This window comes from Terrapene carolina, unplaced genomic scaffold, assembly GCF_002925995.2.
Source record: "Terrapene carolina triunguis isolate 2854851 unplaced genomic scaffold, T_m_triunguis-2.0 Scaffold68, whole genome shotgun sequence".
Taxonomy (NCBI): Eukaryota; Metazoa; Chordata; order Testudines; family Emydidae; genus Terrapene; species Terrapene triunguis.
The window spans coordinates 41058369-41072752 of NW_020664419.1; the positions used below are offsets into that span (position 1 = coordinate 41058369).

Here is a 14384-nt window from a genome sequence, read left to right on the forward strand (position 1 = left end):
CCTCTAAGGATGGAGATTCTACCACCTCCCTAGGTAACCCATTCCAGTGCTTCACCACCCTCCTAGTGAAATAGTGTTTCCTAATATTCAACCTAGACCTCCCCCACTGCAACTTGAGACCATTGCTTCTTATTCTGTCATCTGCCACCAATGAGAACAGCCTAGCTCCATCCTCTTTGGAACCGCTCTTCAGGTAGTTGAAGGCTGCTATCAAATCCCCCCCACTCTTATCTTCTGCACACTATATAACCCCAGTTCCCTCAGCCTCTTCTCGTACGTCATGTGCCCCAGTCCCCTAATAATTTTTGTTGCCCTCCACTGAATTCTCTCCAATTTGTCCACATCCCTTCTGTACTGTGGGGACCAAAACTGGACACGATACTCTAGGTGTGGCCTCACCAGTGCCGAATAGAGGGGAATAATCACTTCCCTCAATCTGCTGGCAATGCTCCTACTAATACAGCCCAATATGCCGTTGGCGTCCCTAGCCTCTGTTTTCCAGAAGCTGGGAATGGGCGATAGGAGCTGAATGACTTGATGATTACCCGTTCTGTTCATTCCCTCTGGGATATCTGGCATTGGCCACTGTCGGAAGACAGGATACTGGGCTAGATGGACCTTAGGTCTGACCCAGTATGGCCATTCTTATGTTATGTTATATATATGTTATGCTAGTGGCCCCTTGTGAAAAGTTTTGTTTTGGTGACATGCCGCAGTCTCTTTACTCCACAAGTCCCAGTTCTCCCTCCACACCCCAGCTCGTCATCAGATCTGTCTCCACTCTCCCCATCCCAATCCACTTGTTGCTAGTCCTACTATCCTTGTCCAGTCTTCTTCCTCCCCTCAGTGTTTCATCTGATGTTAGTGTTCCCCTCCCACCTGGCCAACTGGCTCTCAATCTCGCCTCCTCTTTCCCTCACCATGTCCCAGTCTCTCTCCCTGACTCACAGTCCCATTCTCCTTTCCCAGTTTATTCCAGCTTCCCCTGCCCTCTTGCGGCTCCCAGTTCCAGTCCTCAGCCCCAGTCTCCTTGTCCAACTAGTCCCACCTCCAACTTCCAGTCACAGCTCTCTTCCCACACCCATTTGAGTACCAGCCTCGCCAGGATCCTTGTCCCAATCTACTCCTTTCCCTTCTCCCAGTCAGGCTGTTACTCCTCCATGGTGCCTGGTTGCCAGCAAGGGGACCACTGAAAGCACAGGAGAGACAGGCTCCCTGCTCTCAGTACTGGGGCCCAGCCCCAGCCTAGAGCAGCCAAATCCAGGGAAAGTCTGACTGCACCCATCTAGCCCAGGGAGAGATATAGAACATCTCTCACTTACTGTAGGGATGGTACATGCGCACTCTGCTCGGCACTATGAGCTGTGAGAGGCTCGAGCATGCCCACTGAAGACAGAATCTCTGGAGATTTTAGCCTTCTAAACTCTAATAAGTCTCCACTGAGCATGTGTGAACTGTGATTTTTTCAGAGGCTTATAATTTGGCCGAATTTGGGAAGACTCTCACAGGAAAAGCAAAAGGCACATCCATGGCACAAAGGCCATACCCCATGCCAAATTTCAAGACCCTGCTGCACAGCATGGGGACACTAGATATTATCACAGGAAAGGCAGCCAGAACTTTTTTTTTTTTTAAACATTGAAAAACCATCTTTAGCTTCGTTCTCAAAAATGGCTGAAACATTTTGGCTGAAACTTTCCAACAAAATTCGGCCTAAGGCAGAAAACTGGCATGGAAAATTTCAGCAAAATATGAGCAACTAAAAAAGGAGTTGTCAGGCAATCTTAACAACAGATGGTGCTACCAGCCCCACCTATAAAACTCAACAACCATCCTACTGTTTTTCTTACTCTGACTCCCCACCCGCACCCTGACCAAGCTGTTATCTCATGCACCTGTTATGTCTTGTCTTTTAGATTGTAAGCGGTTTGGGGCGGGGACATTTTCTATGTCTCTGCAGCACCTAGGACAATGGGACCCCTGAATTGGTTGGCCTTTAGTGCTACCATAATATAAATGTAAACAATACTACCACTAAAACCAGCAACTGAAAGTGATAATCCAGCTTTGAAATAGCCTGCCTTTCCCAGCTTGGTCTGGGTTTGCATTGTTATTTAATGAAGCCATATTTTGTCTAGCAATGCATAATCCACCATGTATACATATGGATGTATACCTCTCAATCAGTGAGCCTAAAATGCAAATTATTATTTGTATTGTTGTAATGCCTGTAGACCTAATCAGAATCAGGGCCCCTTTGTGGTAAGTGCTGTACAAACAGATAGGTAGAGAGGGCATCTTTTCCAAAGAGCTTTCAGTTCATGATTAACTTCATTTCTATGTACACATATAGTGTAATCACGAAGTCACGTACAGACTCTTGCTACTTCGTTAACACGAATGAATATATATAATTTATTTGATTGCAGAGTTGTACTCTGACCACTAATCCTCCTCTATTGGGACAACTTCTAACATTCCAAATGGCCGAGAAGCTTCAAATAGCTGTCTTCTTATAATCCCCCCCCAAATAACAAAACCCCAAACAAACAACCTAAGAAGTGTTTCTTCCTTTCTCCCAAATGTGCAATTTCCCTGTAAAATTACACCCGAGTCCCATAACAGGCAATATTCAGTCCTGCACCAGTGACAGTAAAGTCTTACAATCATGTAAGCTACAATATAAGAGCTTTATACCATTGGAATAAGGGAGATTTCAGCTTCCCTGCGAGATGTATAGCATTATCCTTAGTAAGTTCCAAGATACTGGACTTTAAAGTTGTGATATTTACAGGCACAGAAAAGCTATTTTAGGTAATTCTGCAATTCTGATGCCTGTAGAATTGGACTGATAGTAATTAAGAAGTCCAACTTTATGGGTGAAGAAATTTTTTTAAAAGTTGCATTAAATTGTTTAAAATCTCTCTAAAATGTTTCTGGAATAGCTTTTCTGTAATACACATGATATACGCAGAATACATGAATTTCTTGCGTGGCATATTAATTTATTTGTATTATTTATTTCTACAATGTACTAGGTGCTGCACAAACAGGGAGGCATTGTCTCTGCTCTGAAGACAAATTAAAAAGACAATCAGAAAAGAGAAGGGGGAAGGGGTATTCAGGTGATGACTGGCCATATTTTGCTAAGGACTTGTCAACACACAAAACTAAAAATAGTTAAAGTAAAATCAGTTTTTAAATTGGTTTAGTTATATTGGTGTGGACAATCTTAAATCGATTTAAACCTGGCTTGTAAAAACTAGGGCAACTCTGTGTAGGCCACACTTCTAATGTTATTCTTCTAGTTAGTTTCATAGATGATCCTCTGTTGGCTCTCTTCCTGCCATTATTGGATGGCTAATTTCTTATAGTGTCACAGGAGAAGTGGGTCTTCAGGAGGGATTTGAATGCACAGAGGGTAGTGGCCTTGCAGATCAGTTCAGAAAGGGTGTTCCATGAATAAGGAACACCTCAGAGACAGGTGTGATACTTTATGAGCACGAATTTGGGATGGCTGCCTTACAGATGAGTGTACTGAGTCAGGTACCTACAAAATGAGTGCCTACAAAATCTTTGTGTATGTGTGTGTGTGTATTTTACACACACATATAAACTGTTTCCATGCATTCTTCCATGCCGCTCCTTATGCATGGAGCACTCTCTCTGAGCTAGTCCCTAATGACACTACCCTTTTCCACTCAAATCCCTCCTGCAGCCCCACTTATTCAATGATGCCTGCAAGAATCTGGAGATACAACTATTTTTAGAAAAGGAAAAGCCTTGTTTTATATGTAGTTCGGCAGCACCAAAAGGCCCTGTCAGCAACAGCACTTTATGGTGCTAGGTAGCAGAAACAGTCCTTGCAACCTAATTTAAGAGAGACATGGTTGAAAAATGCAGAAGAATTTCAATCACTACGAGCTGGTTGATAAATAAGGTTTTTCTGCAAAACATTTAAAAAATCGCAAATACTTTGTTGAAATTTTAAATTTTTTGACCATCTCTGATTCAAGAGGTGAGAGGTACAAAGAATAGAAGGACAGTGGGGAAGGAAGATGAGGATAACAATGACATGATCCAATATATCAGATCTTTAGGACAAGATTCCCAGCACAAGACTTGCCAATTCAGTTTTGATGTCATTAGTTATTATCATCATTTATACGGCACTTTGCTTTCTTTGTTCCCTGTCCTGACTTCAACTCCTGGTGTTGACACTGCCTCCTCACCTGCTCTTTCTCTCTCTCTCGTACTAACTGAAAAGTCTCTGCTTGCCCAGCCTGTTCCTTCTCACAGACCCCATGTCAGCTCAAGTAAAAGGACACTGTCAAACTTCCCTCACTGTGTGTGTGTGTCTGAACCACTTTGCCAGACTCAGCAAAACAAATGTCACCAGTGCCTCAGGCACCATTGGGCTGGTGGTGGGTGTAAGAGGAAAGTGAAATTGTCACTGAAACACAACAAAAATGGAGGAGGTGCCCAGTGCCAAGAATAACTATTAACAGAGAAAAAACCTTCCAGCAATGCACACTGTTTTAAGAGAGACCTTAAGCCTGGGTAGGCAAACTTTTTGGCCCGAGGGCCACATCTGAGTATGGAAATTGTATGGCAGGCCATGAATGCTCACAAAATTGGGGTTGAGGTGCAGGAGGGGGTCAGGGCTCTGGCTGGGGGTGTGGGCTCTGGGGTGGGTCCAGAAATGAGTTCAGGGTGCAGGAGGGGGCTCCAGGCTCGGGCAGGGGTTTGGGGTGTGTGTGGGGGTGGTGGTGAGGGCTCTGACTGGGGGTGCAGACTCTGGGTGGGGCTGGAGATGAGGGGTTTGGGGTGCAGGAGGGTGCTCCGGGCTGCAATCAAGGGGTTCGGAGTGCGGGAGGGGGATCAGGGCTGAGGCGGGGGTTGGGGCATGGGAGGGGCTCAGGGTGGCGCTTACCTCAAGCAGCTCCCGGAAGCAGCGGCATGTCCCCCCTCCAGCTCCTACACTGAGACGCAGCCAGGCGGCTCTGCGTGCTGCCCTGTCCACAGGCGCCACCCCTGCAGCTCAAATTGGCTGCAGTTCCTGGCCAATGGTAGCTGCGGGATCGGCACTTGGGGTGGGGGCAGCGCACAGAGCCCCCTGGCTGCCCCTAAATGTAGGAGCCGGAAGGGAGACATGCCACTGCTTCTGGGAGCCGCACGGAGAGGCTCCCAACCCTGCTCCCCGGCTGGAGCGCGGGAGCGGGGCAAGCCCCAGACCCCGCTCCCCAGCAGGAGCTTGAGGGCTGGATTAAATCGGCAGGCGGGACAGATGTGGGCCATAGTTTGCCCACCCCTGCCTTAAGCCATATAAAGCCTTTGAAAAAGGAACCTCCGGTGATGTTAGCTCTTTACAAAGGGAAACCCAGGGTGATGTGAAGTCACTTAACATCCGTGAAATTAGGTGCACCTCAGTGACAACAACAGAGGTGAAAATCTATGTGCATTTTTCATCACTGATGTTTAAAGAATGTCCCTCCTTTCCAAATAGAAAGATTCAGATTTTGTCAAGCTGCCAACAGATACTGGAGATTAGAGAGGTTCGTGACTGCTAAGCTGATATGAAACACAAAGTTCTGTGGCCAGCCTAAGCTTGCTAGCCATTTCCATTTTCCTTATTTCCAAAGGGCCCAAGAAAAATCAGTGACTTTGTGTTCAAATCCACTTGTAAGGGACAGCAGATGAGTTTACCTAATGGAAATGATTTTCAGGGAAAGAGTCACTGTATTTGCCTTTTCTCATATGAATCTCTTTATATTACAGAAATGCTAAAAAGTACTTTGGAATGGTGCAGTACAAACTGGTTTATATATTTAGAGTAGGTATTTCTAAGGTGCGTATCATACTGGTACATAAGCACTGGGATCTGGGACTATTTAAAATGTTCCATTTTAAGGACGTTAGGAAAATTTCAAGGCCAGCCATGCAAAGACTTTACCTCTCTCAGGGAAAAATAAATAGAACATGGAGGAGTGCATGAGTGCATATTGGAACTCAATGTCTGTCATAAATAAAGCGGTATCAGGTTACAGGTGGATACTGGACACCCTATATCTTCTATGTCTAACTCAGCAATCCCTCCCACAAGGTTCCAGCACCGTTCCCATCTTTTCCTGTTTCCTCGAGAGTTCTCTTTTGAATTTCATTTTTCTAGTTCAGACTTTAATTCTAAGATGAAGAAAACATTCTGGGATATGCACTGGCTCTGAGGATGCTAGGTTGCAAGTATCTGGGCTGGAAATTGTGAAAACAAAGAAATGCAGAGGACCATTTATACCTTCCATCCTCAGTAATGTTGTTCCCTGCCTATTCTCAATGGCGCAGCTGGGAACTTGCCTAGATTCATAGAATCCAAGGCCAGAAGGGACCATTGTGATCATCTAGTCTGACCTCCACAGGCCACAGAACTTCCCCAAAATAATTCCTCTTTGAACTAGAAAATATCTCTTAGAAAAGCATCCAATTTGATTTAAAAATTTCCAGTGATGGAGAATTCACCACAACCATTGGTAAATTGTTCCAAAAGTTAATTGCTCTCTGTTAAAAATGTTCATCTTATTTCCTGTCTGGATTTATCCAGCTTCAACTTTCAGCCCTTATACCTTTATCTGCTGAAGAGCCCTTTATCAATATTTGTTTTCCATATTGGTACTTAAATGCTGTAATCAAGTCACCCCTTAGCCTTCTCTTTGTTAAACTAAATACATTGAGCTCTTTTAATCAATCACAATTTTTCCAATCCTTTAATCATTCTTGTGGCTCTTCTCTGAACCTTCTCCAATGTATCAACACATTTCTAAATTGTGTACACCAGAACTGGACGGAGCATTCCAATATAGGTTTCACCAGTGCCAAATGCAGAGGTAAAATATCATCTCTACTCAAAATTCCCTCGTTTATGCATCCAAGGATTGCATTAGCTGTTTTCGCCACAATACTGCACTTGGAAGCTCATATTCAGCAGATGACTTTCCAAAGACTTCAAACAATTACTCAGTTTTTGGTGTCATCAGTACAACTTATTTTTTTCTTATTCTAAAGAGGGAGAGACTCATTACTGAAATCCTGCAGAAGCTCTGATGCCAATTGCAACACATATTAGCAATGTGGCATTGTTAGCTTTCCTGTGCTGCAAGTTGCTAAATTTTCTTATCTAAATTTCATTAAGAGGATATGTGATGCTATTTCAGTCAGAATTAAGGCTGAATATGATGGTGTATATTCATATTATTTGCATAACATTATTACTGCTAACATATTATTGCTAAATGATTCATGGAATCATAGAAATATAGGCGGTGAAAGAGGACTTGAGAGGTCATTAAGTCCAGCCCCCTGCGCTGAGGTAGGACCAAGTAAACCTAGACCATCTCAGACAGGTGTTTGTCCAGTGTGTTCTTAAAAACCTCCAATGATGGGGGTTCCACAACCATCCTTGGAAGCCTATTCCAGAGCTCAACTACCCTTACAGTTAGAAAGTTTTTCCGAATATCAAACCTAAATCTCCCTTGCTAACCTTTTAGCTAATGCAGCACAGTATGTGTACATGAAATTACAGTGATACTGTATGTTAAACTATATTACACATTACAGTTTTAATATTATAATGGGTGTTTTGATGCACCTGTTACTCCCTTTTATTACATTGCAAACGTGATAACTGATGCATGTTCCATTTTCTATTCCTTTTTCTACCCTGATCACTAAATTAGATTCCCGCTCTTTAAGTGTGGCCATGAAGTATTCAGCATAGCTTGGATATTCATGTGCATGCATGTGCGCAAAGGTGACCTTAAGCCACCTTTGTGATCCCCTGATTCTAAATTAGAATAGCAACATGAATTAGGGCCACCAGGGATTGTCAGGCAATAAGGGACCTTCAGCCATTTCGCCTTTTCCTTGGCCAGGGCCCTTGCACCAGCAGTCAGGAATGGGTTGCAAAAGGTACTGCTACCCTGGTTCTAAAGCCATCCAAGGATTTGCCTACATGGCGGGGAATTCTCCCATACCCAGATCCGTAAGTCTCAGCAGTGCAAAACTGCCCCACCATTTTGGAGTTTAAGTTTCCATTCCAAGTATATTCTGAAAAATATAGCAATACACTAGCCTGCTTGGACCTTTACCGTATGCTATAAAATGACTGGCTTCTTTCAGCTGAGGCAAGAAAAAAAGAAATTCAAGATTATGCTCTCTGGGGCAGGGACTGTCTTTTTGTTCTGTGTTTGTGAGGCACCTCGCACAGTGGGGTCCTGGTCCATGACTAGGGCTTCTGGGCACTATGATAATACAAATAAATAATTAATAATAATCACGACCATTTGGGAATATTAAAGATCCTACTGCATTTTTCATAAGATTGAGAGTGTTAATTATGGTGTCTCGATCAGATTCCAACTTGATTCATGTTTGTTTACTTAAATTAACCATCCTGCTCTTTCAAATGAACATAATATTGTTCATTTTTCTCTCCTAATCTACCGTGAAGTGTTGTTGTGGGCTGTCAAAACAACTGCTGCATTGTACCCCAGAGATGGCTGCATTTCAGTGGCAGGTTAAGTGATTCCTGTCTAGAGTTTCTACATGGGTTTACATTTGTAAAATGCCTTGGGATTGCAAATGTAAGATATCATCATCTTCTCCTTTTACTGCCACTAGAGATGGAATGACTGACCAGTAAAACATGCTTCCTGGTTGTTACAGTGGAGGCTGGAATTGCTAAAAAGAATCATGCTGGTTAGTGGCTAGTCAGTGGGAGAAGGCAAAAAGTACATCGACCTTACAGGGAAAGTATTTAATCTCTGCACAGTTCTGGGAAGGGACCTTCCTGCGTGAGAGGGGCAGTGTGGGGTTATCTCCTACCCCTCATGGACAAGGGCAAAGAAGGAGGGCTGAGGATTTGGTGCTCAACTGTATCCATCAGCCAATGTTCACACAGTCTCCTGGTTCACACAGCATCCTCCTTTTATCTGCCACTGCTAACAGTGGTCCTGCATAGTGCTGAGGATCAGGTGAGAAAATAAGCAGCAGCATTAGCTATTAGTGCTCAGAAGCCAGGAGTCTTACTGCTGTGATGTATAGTTAGAGAGGGAATGAGGGAATTATAAAAAAAATCCTTTCCACCTTTAACATTGTCCTTTCTGTGATTTTTCATTTACGAATGAGCAAGCCCTAAACAGTTTGGAGTTTTAATGGTGGGGCATTGCATGAAGAGTTACAAATACAATTTATATGAAGCATAACAGGAAATGTGAACATAAGTCCCTTTGCAGCATGCTGAAAATATATCCTATGTGTGATCCAGGAAATACAGACAACCGTTTTTTTTAACCTGAAGATCTTTTCTATTATTGTCATTGTATACGATTATTTAAGGAATAATCTATCTACATGGATACTTCTAATGTGTTCATCAATGTGGCATCAGGGTGCCTATTGTTAATGTCCAGTATTTTGTTGATATTCAGACTGACAGACTTTTATCAGTTAATACTTAAAGTTTCAAGACCTAATATTAGGTGACAAGTCTGTTTCCTATGGTATCTAACGAGAAATTTCAAATGCTCCCCACATGCGTATAGCAGGGTACAAACATTAGCCCCTTCACCCTCCTCTGTCTGCTCTCCTTCCCACAACCACCACGTGCTATTCTACCTCTTTAAAACCAAAGGATATGTCTCCTGTTTTGTTAAAATTTATGACAGTGATTTCTTCATACTCACTTTTGGCACATGTGGATTAAATTCTACTGCTCTGTGAATAGCTTCTACTGCATTCATCTCTGCTGTACTCAGTCCTCGCCTTGAGGCAGCCTCTGGAGAAAATCTGCAAAAGCAAAGAAACAAACACATTAGGTCAGAAATGCTAGCAAGTAAAAGCCAGAAAGAAATCTAGACCAAGGGCCGTTGTAACCAGGCTGAGACAATTTCCTATGCTCTCCAAACTTCCATAGTAAATGGAAACTCTGAATGACCTATTACATCAAGGCCAATGAAAATCCCTGCAGAAGTGGAAAGCATGTTTGCATCTAATCATGGCAGGAAGTAAGTTCAAACAGTCAATTCTTTCTACGCTGCTAAACTAAATTTTCTATAGTACCTTACTTGGGGCGTTTATCAAGGCAGAAGTTTCCGAAAAAATAGAAAATAATATTAAGTAATTGTTAGCGTCTTTCTATTAAAAACATATTTGGGGAGATTTTAGGGAGGTTCCCAACCCAATGCCCCTGGGTCAGGTTGGGATTAAAGCATGGTACAGCAGCAGTAGCGGGTGGTCTACTTTCAGTTGTACCAGCAAGGGTTGGATGCCCAAACTGTGGGCAAATCATCTGCCCCAGTGAATGAAAAACCAGACCATGCAATCTCTTTCTCACCTCACACCCCACGGCTAACTCCAGAGCTGTACTTGGCAGGCAGACACCACAGGGAAAGCTGTGACAACCTTAGCCCTGCCCTCCCAAGCTGGAGTCGCTGTGTAGGGAGGAAAGATGTTGCAGTAGGTACTGGCGATCTACAGGATAAAAAGAATGAAAGAAAATTACTTAGATCTTGAAGTGCACATTCACTTAAAAGCAAACTGTCTGATGTCAGGAAAGAAAGCGACTTTCCACTCCACTTGCTTTCCAACTTTAGGGCCACATTCCCCCCCAAGATACATATACACAACTCCTCCAGCTTGGGATTTGTGTGCACGCATCCAAGAGCAGAATCTGGCTCTTAGGGCTTGATCCTGCAAGGTGCTGAGCGTTCTTGCGAAGGGCTGAACATTCTCAACTCCAACTGACTTCAGGAGGAGTCGATGACACTCAGCACCACATAGGAGTGCTCAGAACCTTGGAGGGCTGTGTCCTAAGAGAAAACCATATCAGGAATAAGCAAACATTTGTGTCTTTAAAAACACGTATACCATCTATTTCCATTGACCTGTCAGGAACCCTTACATAGTAAGTGCTAAATCTACCTGCCTAAAATCAAGTAGATGAACACTGCTATGATAGTAGTTGTCGAAGAAAATTGCTATTAGTGCAGTCATGTTATTTTACCTTTCTTGGTTCTGTTTGATACAAGGTGAAGATGACCAGCCACACAGCACCTCCCAGATGCATTTTCATTATAATACTATCCAAGAAGCCATTGCTCAGCCAGATAGTATAAATAAAAATTAAAATAAAGTAATTTAATTGAAGTCATTTTTTCCCCTTTTTAACCATTGTGAGGTACAATATTTGATAATTAGTGAAAATTCCTCTTTATAAAAACCATATTCTAAATTTGCTGCAGGCCAAAATTTCTCCTGCTAGGACATCAGGTTTTCAGGGTGTGGGACCTCACCAGGTCACTGAAGAGAAATCTGCAGTTAAACATTAGTGAGTTTACAGTAAGGAATTTTGCTGGTCAGAAGTTCTTATGGACTTACTTGTCAGAGACAGCTCTGGCTTTGAGCAGTGCAGCTGTGTAGCATATCGTTGCTGATTTTGGTAAGCTTATATCTGTTGAAAGGAAAGTACAGAATAAATAAATATTGAAACCCTTGAACATTTGCAGAAAGAGAAAATAAATGTTGGAATAATTCTTCAGGTCAGCATAATATCTAAATTAATGAATAGCGGGATATCAAAAACACCCAAGTGATTTAGGAGCACTAAGTTGTGCTCCTAAGTCAATCAGGTGCTTTTGAAAATGCCACCCAAATAAGAATTATCATATTTTTAAACCCTGAATTAATGATAATCTGATTGTGCCATGTAGTCATTAAATGATCTAATTAGCAAACACATTCAGAGTGATCTTTTTCTGATACTACAGGGATTGAATTAAAGAATTCATTACGTTCATATACAAACACATATGCAACTTAGAAAAGGTAAATTCTTTCAGTAGATTAGGAAATACATCTATATCCAGAAACAGCTGGTGAGTATCTATCTACTGTGTCTTATTCCCTTCCTTTCTTTTAGTAATCATGACTATGAAAGTCAAGCCAACATTTACTAATTTACGGCATTTAAATATTAACAGCAGTGTAATATGTTTTGCCGCTTGTGGAAACACTGGGCCATAATAACTGGTATGTTCTGCTCCAGTGACACAAGTCACCTATAAACCCGGCTTACACAGTTAGTTCAGTCAGGTTTATGGCTACTTTTCATCACCAGAGTGGCACAAAGATCTGGAGGGTACAAATGAATATGGTCCAATAGCTTCCACTGTAATAAAAGCAGAAATTAATTCTACACTACGTTACCTAGCTCTCCTAGACAGATATTATAAACCGTCTTTTAAACTGTTTAGCATTTAGGCTACATTTAAGATAACAGCTGAGTGAGAAAGAAATGAAGGCCTGGTCTACACTAACCCCCCCACTTCGGATTAAGGTACGCAAATTCAGCTACGTTAATAACGTAGCTGAATTCGAAGTACCTTAGTCCGAACTTACCGCGGTCCAGACGCGGCAGGAAGGCTCCCCCGTCAATGCTGCGTACTCCGCTCGCCGAGTTGGAGTACCAGCGTCGACGGCGAGCACTTCCGGGATCGATCCGGGGCACTTCCGGGATCGATCCGGGATCGATTTATCGCGTCTTAACCAGACGCGATAAATCGAACTCAGAACATCGATTGCTTACATCCGGACCCGGATGTAAGTGTAGACGTACCCGAAGGCCCTACTCCTGTAAACAGCTGTTGTATCACTGAAAATAATGCCTACTACCATGAATAGAGCTCATTAAAGCAATGGGACTATTCACTGTAGGAAGCACTATTCCCTGTAAAAGCATTACAATTATAGCTTATTTAAAATGTGTATACTACATATACTCCACTAAAATAAATATACTTTATATAATTACAGTGGGACTATGGTTCTAAGCAAGAATTGGGGAAGCTAGGAGGGTGGTGAAGCACTGGAATGGGTTACCTAGGGAGGTGGTGGAATCTCCTTCCTTAGAGGTTTTTAAAGTCAGGCTTGACAAAGCCCTGGCTGGGATGATTTAGTTGGGGATTGGTCCTGCTTTGAGCAGGGGGTTGGACTAGATGACCTCCTGAGGTCTCTTCCAACCCTGATCTTCTATGATTCTAAACTCTGGAGCACAGTTCTAAAAAACCTGTAACTCTTACTCACTCTATTCTTGATATACTGAATAATGAAGGACACTGGGAAGTAGCACTAAGGACCAAGTTATGTGAGGTGCTGAGAGATGCTTGAGGGGTGCTGAATGCCCTCAACTTCTACTGAGGTCAACTGGAGTGAAGGACACTTAGATCCTCAGAGGAAACGCTTAGCACGTTGCAAGAGAGGGCTCCTAAGAGAAGAAGGTGAGTGAGGATCGATAAATCATGCCTCACTGGACACGACTTTTTACTTTACTTATTCATGATCAGTTTGCAACTCAAGGGAACATTGTTCTGTTAGAGCAGGATTTCATGACTTAGGTACTTTTGAAAGTCCCAACTGTTAATTCTTTACATTGTCTTTTTTAATGTATTAATGCTACAGGTACTACTCATGGAGTTAACGTTGTATGTTTCCACAAACCAGGTCCAACTATAATGTCACTAAACTATGTAATTATAGTGACTAGTAATTAAAATCAACAATATGCATGGCAGTGTTGGAATGAGAGATATGGACATTACTATGCTATAATTGAAACTAGCTACAGATCCATCCATCCATCATTGCAGTAGGTGAATATATTTATGTTCTGTTCCAATGACCATATTTATGCCAGGTTGTTCTTGATATTAGGAGTTAAGAACTTTCAAGAAACAGAATTGATCTTTTTGGATCACACCAGTTTCAGCCTTTCAGCAACATAAAGTTACTCATCAAATCACAAAAGGAGCAAAAAGCAGAGTGTCTTTCTGGGAGCAGAGTTAAAAATGGAAAATTGTTGTTTCAGAGTTCTGATCTACTTACAGCTTTTAATGAGTTTTGAAGTAGCAGATATAATTTTTTTTTCTTTTGTGAAAAGGGTTTCTCCAAGCTCTTACAGCCATCAGTCCAGCATCACAACATGGGGAATATCTGCCTATGCTAAACTCAGAAACATCCATCAGTTAGAGCCTAATCCTGTACCACTGAAGACAGTGGGAGCTTAGCTGTTGACTTCAATGGATGCAGGATCAGGGCCTAAAAGTGTTTGACACCAGTAAACCAGGACATGAGGACTATACTAACTTGAAATCCCTAGAAATATATTTTCATAGGCAGCACGCTCCTTCCCATAAAGCAGGGGGGTTAAAGTAACAAGGAGTGGAAGACAGAGCTCTTCCACTTCTTCCTGGTGTGGTGAAGCAGCAAACCCCAGAACTCCTTGGCTGGTTCAGTGACATCTCTCCTCTCTTTTTCAATCAACTTTAACCATTTTAATG

At 42.4% G+C, this 14384-nt stretch overlaps 1 protein-coding gene across 2 annotated transcripts in view; it reads right to left on the bottom strand.

Annotated features, from left to right (window-relative positions):
- ST7 (suppression of tumorigenicity 7) overlaps positions 1–14384 on the bottom strand; it is a 245792-nt gene that overhangs the window by 31490 nt on the left and 199918 nt on the right. For both annotated transcript variants that reach the window (XM_026648736.1, XM_026648735.1), the window contains exons 10-11: positions 11428–11500; positions 9735–9837 (exon numbers count right to left, since the gene is read on the bottom strand). In XM_026648736.1, the coding sequence (XP_026504521.1) occupies positions 9735–9837; positions 11428–11500 (176 nt within the window). The remainder of the gene's footprint in view (positions 1–9734; positions 9838–11427; positions 11501–14384) is intronic.